This window comes from Populus euphratica, unplaced genomic scaffold (assembly GCF_000495115.2).
Source record: "Populus euphratica unplaced genomic scaffold, PopEup_1.0 scaffold101.1, whole genome shotgun sequence".
Taxonomy (NCBI): domain Eukaryota; kingdom Viridiplantae; phylum Streptophyta; class Magnoliopsida; order Malpighiales; family Salicaceae; genus Populus; species Populus euphratica.
The window spans coordinates 1292690-1303680 of NW_011499894.1; the positions used below are offsets into that span (position 1 = coordinate 1292690).

At 34.1% G+C, this 10991-nt stretch overlaps 2 protein-coding genes across 3 annotated transcripts; one reads left to right on the plus strand and one right to left on the minus strand.

Annotated features, from left to right (window-relative positions):
- Positions 1-3578: 3578 nt before the first annotated feature.
- Positions 3579-7536, minus strand: LOC105131854 (cycloartenol-C-24-methyltransferase-like). 2 transcript variants are annotated; one of them, XM_011035035.1, is made up of 14 exons: positions 7433-7536; positions 7228-7311; positions 7068-7128; positions 6770-6843; positions 6560-6644; positions 6384-6439; positions 5913-5967; positions 5681-5728; positions 5434-5517; positions 5186-5302; positions 5025-5108; positions 4762-4887; positions 4531-4628; positions 3579-3846 (listed from the first exon to the last, which is right to left on the minus strand). In XM_011035035.1, exons 2-14 carry the CDS (start codon positions 7308-7310, stop codon positions 3792-3794), a joined length of 1026 nt encoding a protein of 341 aa, XP_011033337.1. In that variant the 5' UTR covers position 7311; positions 7433-7536; the 3' UTR covers positions 3579-3791. The 2 variants fall into 2 exon arrangements, with proteins under 2 accessions (XP_011033337.1, XP_011033338.1); XM_011035036.1 differs by lacking the exon at positions 7433-7536 and having other exon boundaries at positions 7224-7295.
- A 1579-nt stretch (positions 7537-9115) lies between these two features.
- On the plus strand, positions 9116-10770 carry LOC105131855 (uncharacterized). The gene is made up of 3 exons (XM_011035037.1): positions 9116-9272; positions 9381-9878; positions 9996-10770. Exons 1-3 carry the CDS (start codon positions 9182-9184, stop codon positions 10514-10516), a joined length of 1110 nt encoding a protein of 369 aa, XP_011033339.1. The 5' UTR covers positions 9116-9181; the 3' UTR covers positions 10517-10770.
- The last annotated feature ends 221 nt before the right edge of the window (positions 10771-10991 follow it).

Consider the following 10991-nt stretch of genomic DNA (forward strand, 5'->3'; position numbering starts at 1 on the left):
GGCATCCGACGACTCAAGACTCAACCCAGGTGGCCAGTTGTGAAGTCAAGGCGGCTATGGGTTTCGGTACTGCTGACTTAGCCTTCTATTCAGTCATGTAGAAGATTTAAAAAGACAGACAAGTTTTTGACCGATGGATCGATGTATTGATTGGTTCTTCCTTCCATTTATTGGAAAGCTTCAATACAATTTTGACATATTCTTTGATTATATAAATATTTTTATTTCGTTTTAATTATTAAATATTAAAAAAAACCGCTGAATACAAGAGTAAAGTAACCGAGGATGGAGGAGTGTTACTGCTAGGAACAGCGTCCGCCTGATGCATCGGCGCCATCATTGGCCCCTATGTGCTGGTGGCTCCTACCAAAACATGCCCACGAACAGCGACAGGCACGACTGCTTTTTAACACCAGCCAGTGGTCAATCAAGTGGGCGTAGGTCTCCAGCGCGCATGAATTTAGGATTTCTATGCAAAGGGGAGCTGCGCCAAGCAAAGCATTGATAGGTAGCCGTAGCTTACACGTATAATTTATTTATTTGGCTAATCGCTGTGATGATCCCGTAAATAGGGTTTGGTTTATCATTACTGAAAGCTGACTTTTTTACTGAAAAATTATTTTAAAAAAGTTATAGAATTATATATTCAATAAAAAAACACCTCGGAGTGGAATAATAGTTGGAAACTTTAGCTTTCTATTAGAATAAGATTTTAACTCAGTTTGGTAAGCAATTTTTTATTTAAGGGAAAAAATATTTCTAAACAAATATATTTATGACTTTCTTTTTTAATCAATATATATATAATTGAATTAATTTGCAAAAATCATTCCGAATATAACTTAAATGTTAAACATTAAGAAAATAGAATAAAAGAAATTTAAAAAATACAGAGACCCTTGAATTCTAATCTAAAAATAGGATCTACCTATAGCTTCTTCTTGTCATATTGTTTTTAATGTTCAACAACACTATTTTATTTATCAAGCTATAGTTCTTCCTTGATTATTTTAGGTCAAAAAATAAATACATTTTTCTATTTTAACCAGCTCTTGGGTTAAGTTCTACCGGTTAAAAAACGAAATGTATCTAGAAATACATCAGTCTTTCGTGCGCAATGCAAAGAAACAAGTTCTTAAAAGTTACAATTACCTGTAATTTAACACGTGTGGGCTAAATATTATGCACACATTAAATAGAAAAAAACTACATGAATGAAAGATGGTTGCAAAATTTACATAAAATATTTACGTTAGTTATCGAATTTTACAATGATTTTAATGATTTCTGACTATAGAAATCATCAATTTTAATGTCAAAAGATTACATGTGATAAAAGAAGTTTCATTTATATATTTTTAAAATTTAAAATGACCTAAAAATCAGATTTTTTACTTTGATTTTTTTAGTGATTTTTTTTAAGGCTATTTATGAATTCATAAAGGTTGTTATGCTCTTTTCTAAATGCTTTAGATAAAAAATAATTTTTTAAATAAAAAAATATAAATTATTTTTCAAATATAAAGAATCTCAAATAACACTTTGTCTAGGATATTTTTTTTTAAAAAATAGCAGTGACCTAGTTGCATTTTAAAAAAATTGAGCCTATGTGTGGCTCGCTCTTGCCAGCCCACAAATGGGCTCTTTCTTTAAAGGGCTATGTCAAGCGATGTTTGGCCTGTGTTTTTATATATATATATTTTTAAAAATTATATTTTTTTATGTGTTTTTTAATAATTTTTTAATATTTCAATAAATATCCACTCTATTTGATTTTCTATTTTTCTATTTAGCCTTTTTTTAAAATATTTATTTATTTATTTATTTTGTACAATTAAAATTATATTTTTTTTATGTGTTTTTTAATGATTTTTTAATATTTCAATAAATATCCATTCTATTTGATTTTCTATTTTTTTATTTAGACTTTTTTTAAATATTTATTTATTTATTTATTTTGTACATGTTTAATTTTTAAAGAGGTTATTCTAATTTATCTATAATGTTTATATGTTATATATAATTGAACTTTATTTTTAGAAATAAAGATTATTTATTTTTTAAAGGAATTTCTAATAAGTGCAACATTGCAAGATATTTTTTCTCTTTGATTTCATTCAATCAATTTTATGTGTGTTTTTATTTTCACTATCATTTTATTAAATAAAAAAATTAATTTTAATAAATATAGTCATTAAACATAATTAGATAAATTATTCATATTGTAAGATCAAATATCTTAATTTATATCCATCTCTCAACCTTTTCAACTACATATTTAATTATTGTTAATGATTTGTTTTTCATTTATCGATGAAAATTATTCAAGTTATTTAATTAGAGATGCGCCCATAAGCTTTTATTTATTTATTTATACTTGATATTTTTTATGTAAAAAATATATTGAAAGAGACTGCATGTTGAAGATATCTATTTTCAAATAACATTTTTTTTTATTTTTTATTTTATTTAATCAATTTCATACATGTTTATTTTTTTAACAAAGTTGTTAAATACAATATGTCATATCCAATTTGTGAGGCCAAATATATTGATCTATTTCTGACTCTTAATTTTTATCTTTATTTATTGTTAATGAGTTTTTATTTATTTATTAACATACATAGTTCTCAATTTATTTTATTAGTTATATATATAAGTTTTTCAATTTCTAATTTTTAATATAAAAAATGCATTAGAAAGGCCTGTATATTTTTATTTTAAAAAAAATATTCCGACCACAGGAAAACGTTGGTCGAATAGCTAGTCCAAAGCTATAATTGAAAGCCTCAAGGCAACGAGAAACTGGGTATGTAACAATAGTGTGATAAGCAGGAAGTAGTGCCCATGCCATGAAAATCACTTGGAGAATTTTTGTTTTATTGCTATACTTCGGCTAAGGCTACCATTTGGTTGCTTCGCTGCATGTTCAATTTTCTTCATCCAGTTTGTGCACAGCTGAGAAGGGAAGATTCCCATTGCTCCTCTATACCAATCCTCCAACTACATGCGACCAAAACCTCCTTCAAATGAGCCATATAGAGGCTGTGACCTTCGAAACTGAAAATACATTCTATTTGAACTGAGTTGGGTGGAAGCTACTGGCTTTTATCCGAATGGTACTTGGATGAATGCTGTTTCATGTAACCCCTATATTTAAATATTTAAAGGGTGTATAAGAATATAATAACAATTATTTTTAAAAATATTTTTTCACGGAAATACAGTAAAACAGTTACTTCTATTTGAAAATTTATCAAGTCTTGTTGTGGAAGCATTTCGTTTATTCGCCGAGAGAAAGCATTATCAAGAAAATACCATTTTCAGAACTAGTCGTGACTGGCAATACCATCCCGAGGTCAAATTTTCATTTTTTAATCCGAATGCTAATCGCATACATGATCCTCTAGCATATTCATTTATAATTTTTCATCTAAATCCTAAACTCAGCTCCAACCCAAACCTACTAATCTTTCTTCTGTTCTTTATACTGAAACATAGCGGTAAAATTAATCATATATTGCAGCTGTGAAATTCGAACAGACATGGCATTTCTAAGGTTAAAGCTAAGAGAAATATGCAAGAATTTGAGTCCAATGTGTATTACCCTTTTTTATTAAATAAAAAATAGCACGTGGTTAAGTAGACACAATAACTGAATTTGAGTCCAATATGCATAGACAGTTCTCATCTCTGGTTTCCGAGCAGCGACTGTGCACCAGAATTATTTTTTTCAAGAATCAGAGGAAGTGTGAAAAAACCTTGGAAGCATCTTCTAGGTTTTGTTTGGCCTACAAGAGAGGCTTCCGAGCGAGGAAGAAGTACATAGGCGTGAATATTCTCATCCTGCATGAATCAAGGGGAGAATGATCATACAGTGAGAGCATGCATGCTAAGAAAAAACTTTGCTGTTTAAACCAGATTGAATGTGCAAATCGACCTGTGACCCAGCTGAGTAAACTTAATGAGACTAGAAGGGTGAATTGTGCAAGCATATAGGATATCTAGTTTGTGTTTTAATGTATTGGATCTAATGGCCAGCCTAAAATTTTACCAGCCTGTCATTTCCTGTTATTATATATCACTGGAAAGAGCCTTCCTCGTTTATCAAAGAAGAAAAGGAACTGAAAGCAAGTTAAGGATAAATCCTGGTTACCAATACTAAATTCCTCTCCTTTTCTACTTCATCAGTTTCTCCTTCTCACCTGAAACAGAGGAGGTTCCTTCATAATTTCCAATCTTGCTCTTTCCATGTATCTATCAGCCAATGGGGGGCTGGAGGTGGGTAGGGGCAATGATAAAAGGCTATGAAGCCAGCGATGCAAGAGAAGGAAAAGGGTAAAGAATTCATCCTTTCTAAAGACTCAGGATTTTAGTGTTTAAAGATTTTTTGTATGCATACGGACTGCAGCATAAGATTTGTTATGAGAATTTAAAAAACTATTTTGAGTTCCATTTTTAAAAATGATATATGAATAGTAAGCCCACAACGAGTTAGAGATTGAGTTAAACTATTAGGAGAGGATTTACCTTCCGCCTTCAACAAGTGCATCTGCTGCTTTCTCCAAGAAAGCCTGAACTCTTTGGCTACCCTCTGGTGCAAGGTGCAAGAACTCTAAGGTTTTGACCTAAAAGAGCAATAAATATTTCAATTACAGATTAATTTGAGAGGAGTTAGGAATAGAACTACATTTGATTGAGAAAAAAGCCAATATGATTGTAAGAACTTCTGGTTTAAAAGAAGCACCAAAATGCTTGTACCATGTTCCTAGTGATGAATCGTCCAACAGCTGTTACTCGGAAATTGCTTGGTGAGAACTGATTTTTGTCAAGAGGAAAATACCAAGGTAGAGGTGAATCCACAGCAACATCCTTCTCCCATACAACCTAAAATACAAGAGAATAGAAAAACATTTAGGAGAGTAGAGGATGTTTTCCAGAGCATGGACTTCACATATCTTTCTTAACTTTGAACTACACAGGTAGATTTCAGTGAATAGTTCAACCAAAACAAGGTCACTAACCTCGAAACCTGCAAGTTGCAGAGCTTCAAGACATTCTCCCATTGACCTAATGTCAGGAAGCCCATTGCCAAGCTCAACTTCTCCCTGTTTCCAATAGCATAATTGAGTTACCGCACCCTATGTGTAAACATCAGAATAAGGGGCAAGTTTATGCAGGCAACCTTAATCCTTTGGTGCTCTTGGTTCAGAGGGTCAAATGATTCAGTTATGCACCATTCATAAGCAGCAAAACACTGGCCAGGTTTCAACACTCTGTAAATCTCTTTATAGCAATCACGCTATTTCATCCAAAAAAAAGAGTCAAGTAACTTCAGATAAAAAGGATTGTCTACAATTGAAGCAAATGCAATGAAGGCTATATCATAACTTGTCACATTCAGAGTTCATTCAAGTTTGGAGTATGACATACCACATCCGGCGCATGGCAAGTGGCTTCTATTGCAAATATTGCATCAAACGTGTTGTCAGAAAATGGCATTTTCATGAAATCAGCCTGCATCGTCATAAAACATTAGGCGTGAAGGGCTCCAACATATAGTCAAAAGCAGATGTGGAGGACATAAAGCAATTAAGTATCAAACAAATTAACATCTCAGCACAGAAGAGATTCACAGCTGAAACTGAATGACACTTGCATGAGATACAATTTATCCAACCTTCACATAGTTGCAAGTTTTGTCCACTCCCGCCATGCGATTTAACTCCTAATAAAGAAGGAAAATCTTGAAGATATGGTTGAAAAAATAATTTAACACTTTATCTGGTTGCAGAAAAGGAAAAGTTCCAATGAACTCCCAATTTGAAAACCCCACAATATTTTGGAACTTGGAAACTTTTCATAAATAAGTAATGTCCACATGCATTTTATCACATAGCAAAATCACATACCTCTCCTCTTGATATTTGATATTCATTGTTGTTTACCCCTGTTATCAACGTTCCACTGCAAAATCTCTTCAAAATCATGGCCATTGATTAAATTAATTAGAAATTAAGCATCAAATTCAACATAAAAGTACCAGAATTTTCAACTTTTCCAATTAACATAATAGAAGAAAATACAGCGATTACTCAGCTAGCAAAAGAGTCAAGCACTATCAATGATATCAAACTCTTATCACATGTTAAAGATACTGTAAACAATGAAAACATAGTGATGCTGTTTGGAGCAGCTATTCAAAGAGGTTATGGTGTTACAGTGTACGGCCCCAGTAGTGAGCTATTCTAACTATTTTCTGATGAATTCCTAAATCCCAGAACGAAGAAGGGTTGTGATCCACTACTTAATAAATGCATAGCTAAGAGAATGAAGATACTAAAACTTCGATAATGAAGAGTTCCCTTGTCCTTTTCGACTACCTGAATCTAGCAATTTCTCTTAATGGCCCTCCAATTCCACAACCAACATCTAACACCTGAGTTTGAGAAATACAAGTTCAATTAATTAAATAGTTTGGTAAGAAAGCTATAAAAAAATGTCAAATTTCACCAAGATTTTATCACATTACAACAAATAAATGATACTAAGAAATCACCTTCTGTCCTTTCTTCAAGCCTAACTGCAAAGCAAGAAAGTGTTCATGTCTCTTGATGCTCTCACGAAGAGACTCCCACTTCCACCTATAAATACATAAATAACATCATCTATCATCACTCAAACATGGGAACCCCACCAAAACTCCATGCTTACATCCCTAATAGAAGATTCAAAAGGTTCGCATTGGCAATCACTCCTCGGTCCTCACCTCGGAGCAAAATGGAAAGATTCACCCCAACCATATTCATAGAAGCTTGTCACAAGGTCATAGTACTTGTTGACCTGACAACCCACTAGGCATTATTTCACTATTTATCAAAACCAACTACTATCAACAAAAATCGTTAAACAAATCATTTACCAATAACCCCTGACAAAAATCCAAGTAAACTAAACATGAGCAAGAGCATAATTGAATGACTAGAGCCAATAGTTTTACAAGGCCTTACCATGTTTCCTCATCATCACCCGCAACATGGTACTTCTCATATCTACATTTTAGTTACCATGTCAGTGTAATTAGCTTTCCTTTCCTCATCATCACCCCCAACATGGTACTTCTCATATCTACATTTTAACACTATATAGTTCAGTAGCAAATCATAAAACAAGACAAACCCAGAAAGGAAATGTGATAAAAGTAAATGAGACAGAGAAAGAACTTGCTTTTTGACAGCAGATTTCACTTGGGTTTTCTCAATTCTCCCTCCAACGTTGGAAGCTAGATAAAATGCCCCAGAATTTGACATCTTGCAACCAAAACAATACGAGTTCACTTTTTAAGTTTGAGTTTTGCCTCTTTGACAGAAAGAAAGAAGCTCCCTCAAGGAGGGCAGCAACTAAAAATTATGCAGTTAAATCTGCAAACCACCTGTCTGCACGGAAATAGTAGCTTGTGCCTAATGGTAGTTAAAAGATTGGAAAGAAAATTATGTGAAAGAAATGAAATAGAAAGGAGACAAGGTGCCATGCAAGTGCAATAGATAAGCAATGAAATTAGTATTTTGTGGTTTTTTTTTCTTTATCAGAATTTTTTTCAAGTAAATTTTTAATTAATTATTTGTTTTCTTAATAGATTAGGAGATTATTCTCAAAGTTTTTTCATTAGACCTCCAAGGGACATTCTCATACTAATTTGTACATTAATGAAGATTAATTCTATAAAAGAAATCTAAAAAGCCACCTTATTTCAATTTCTTCTCATTTCCCTCATCTTCTTTTCCCAGTTAAAATACTCGAAACAACAATCATTTTCTCAAAATAAATATCTTTCCTAATTACTTCCGGTTTAGAGAAACACTGAGCATGGCCCAAAATACTTTTTAAGAAGATTCACAAAACCCAAATTGTTTTCCGCCTAAGCTGGGGAGAGGATCATGCTAGGATTGGTAGTAGACTGCAACCCAGTTAAACATTTTCTATCATAGAGCCCAGTTCAGGTCTCTGATGCACTCATGATGCCCTTGTGAGTTCTACATGAGCAGAGTTACTTCAAGAACAGAGACCAGGAGCTACGCTCGGTTTAGGGATTGATCACGGGTCTACGCTCGGATTAACTTGTTAACATAGCATCAATTTGTATTAAAGAATTTATAATGATATTATTTTGAAAGAATTTTTTTAAAAAAAATCAAATTATTAGATCGTGAGTTGGCTCTAAGTTTTTTTATACACAAATAAATCAGCCTAAACCAGGCCAACCAGGCTAGGTAGGTGGACTAGAAATTCATATCGTTAGTAATACAAGAACCAAGCTTCATAATATCCATGAGGATGCTAACGGCAGCAAACAACGTCATTCATTTTTAGCAACCCATTTTAATGACCCTAATTAATAGAAGAGCTGCAATAGATAATGTCACCTTCAGGATTTCACACATGCCCTTCCGTTTCTGTGAAATAATCAAGGCAGGTATAATTACTTGTCTGGACGTGGGATAATAATTATTTTTAAATAATTTTTTTATTTTAAAAAAATTATTTTTAATATCAACATATTAAAATAATTTAAAAATACTAAAAATATATTAATTTAAAGTAAAAAAAAATGAATTTTTTTTCAAAAACACTCTCAAAATACAGAACAAACAAATAGTAGGACGTAACTTTTAAAATACAGAACAAACAAATAGTAGGACGTGGGGAAGGCAGATGCTTATGAGCAAGAGAGATCAATTGGAGTTAAAGATGTACGAAACTGGTACTTCCTTGGCAAAATCAAGCATCAAACTTGCATAATCACCGGCTTGTGTAGACATGAAACAAAGGAGTCAAGATTAGGAAGTCACACATCTAGTCATCGAAGAAGTCCTAGGGGAGAGCAAATCACGGCACCCAATGAAGGATCCACATGAGTCAAGAAGGTTCATGGAAACTTGGGACTTTGATTTTAAAAATAGAGGGACAGCCCGACACACCGCACTGCTAACATGGTGCCACTTTAACATGGGTTGTTTTCTACTGTTATTTACCTTTCTTCGATGCATCCACCTTCATTTTTATTTTATTTTTTGTATTTGTATTATGAATATATAAATAGATTTTTTCATTTTTCAGACCCACCTCAGGACCTTCCCTTCCCTATTTAGGAAGCCACTTCTTGAAAAGCAAAACACACACAATGGCTTTGTTCCTCTCTCTTTGCGTTGCTCTCCTCTTCTCTTTTTGCCATGGCTTGGTTAATGCTGCCATTCCACCCCCACTTCTTGATGGTAAGCAATAGCCTCTCTTTTTTATTATAGTTTATGTGGGATATTCTTACAGCTCTTGTGATATGGATGATCATACATGACCTTATGTAATATGGAAATATTTTGCAGGTCTTGTTGAAAATGGGGATTTTGAAGAGGCACCAGCAAAATCAAACCTCAAGAAAACAGTGATCATAGGAAAACACTCACTCCCAAAATGGGAAATCAATGGCTTAGTAGAGTATGTCTCAGGTGGGCCACAACCAGGGGGATTCTTCCTAGCCATTCCTCGGGGGGTCCATGCAGTGAGGCTGGGCAATGAGGCCTCTATCTCTCAAATTCTTACTGTCAAACCAGGCTCAGTCTATGCACTCACATTTGGAGCCACCAGAACCTGTGCTCAAGATGAAGTGCTAAGGGTCTCAGTCCCTGGCCAGTCAAGTGACCTCCCTCTTCAGACCTTGTATAGCAGTGATGGTGGTGACACTTATTCCTTGGCTTGGAAAGCTACTTCTAAAGCTGTCAAGGTCACATTTCATAACCCTGGTGTTCAAGAGGACCCCTCTTGTGGACCTCTATTGGATGCTATTGCAATCAAGGAGCTGCCACCTCTCAAGCGTACTATCGGTAAGATCCTAGCTTTTACAGGATTCTTAGAATTTGGTGAAGTCTTCGTTGTTTTATATATGTGCTCTCTTTAGACAACCTAAGTGATCGTTTGTATTTTCATTTAATTGTATACAGGCAACCTGGTTAAAAATGGTGGCTTTGAAGTTGGTCCACATGTGTTCAAGAACTTCTCAACTGGAATCTTGATCCCTCCCAAGCAACAAGATCTGATCTCACCACTCCCCGGCTGGATCGTTGAATCTCTCAAACCTGTAAAATACGTTGACAAGAAGCACTTCTTTGTTCCCTCAGGACTTGCCGCGATTGAGATGGTAGCAGGGAGAGAGAGTGCCATAGCACAAGTCATTAGGACAATTCCTAACAAATTCTATAACCTCACATTTACAATTGGAGATGCAAAGAATGCTTGCCATGGATCTATGATGGTTGAGGCTTTTGCTGCCAAGGAAACTGTCAAAGCACCCTATGTTTCTCAGGGAAAGGGTGGATCCAAGACTGCAAGTTTAAGGTTCCAGGCAATTTCAGACAGGACAAGGATTACATTTTACAGTGCATACTATCACAACAAGATACACGATTATGGTCATATGTGTGGCCCTGTCTTGGATGATGTTAGGGTGTTTCCAACTCACTAACGAGTTAAAGTTTGGTGGTAACCCAAAATTGTCATTAGTAAATTCTATAGGTAATTAGAGGTTTGTGATTGTCCATGAGAAAGAGTTTATTAAAGTGAAATGGGTGTTGGTTTTTTTTCTTTTTTTACCAAGGAGACACTTGAGAGGGACATGGATGCTAGTTGAGTTGCAAGCTTATTAGCTTTCTTAAACCTTTTGAAACAGAAACAAATAAAAGTGATACTACTATCTATGAACTTCAGTCATTTACTTTGGATGATCGTATTTGTGCTTGTTCTACACGTGCATGATATTTTTTTTTCTAGTTTGGTTAATCAAATGACAGTAAGGCATTTTCTTGAATGCCATTGTTCTCTGGCATTGGATAAATAGCATGTCATTTCGTGATCTAGAGCTCTTCTGAGAAAAAAAAACATTTGGTTGACCTCACTGTCCACAGCTGTCTGAATCATAGTGGGTTCTGAATGTTGCAATA

Excerpts from the sequence above, each read along its gene's own strand:
- LOC105131854 (XM_011035035.1), bottom strand. The coding sequence starts at position 7,310 with ATGTCAAATTCTGGGGCATTTTATCTAGCTTCCAACGTTGGAGGGAGA. Across the intron at positions 7,129-7,227 it reads GTGAAATCTGCTGTCAAAAA|ATATGAGAAGTACCATGTTG; the intron begins GCAAGTTCTTTC and ends GTTAAAATGTAG. Across the intron at positions 6,645-6,769 it reads TCTTTCCATTTTGCTCCGAG|GTGGAAGTGGGAGTCTCTTC; the intron begins GTGAGGACCGAG and ends ATGTATTTATAG.
- LOC105131855 (XM_011035037.1), top strand. The coding sequence starts at position 9,182 with ATGGCTTTGTTCCTCTCTCTTTGCGTTGCTCTCCTCTTCTCTTTTTGC. Across the intron at positions 9,273-9,380 it reads TCCACCCCCACTTCTTGATG|GTCTTGTTGAAAATGGGGAT; the intron begins GTAAGCAATAGC and ends AATATTTTGCAG. Across the intron at positions 9,879-9,995 it reads ACCTCTCAAGCGTACTATCG|GCAACCTGGTTAAAAATGGT; the intron begins GTAAGATCCTAG and ends AATTGTATACAG.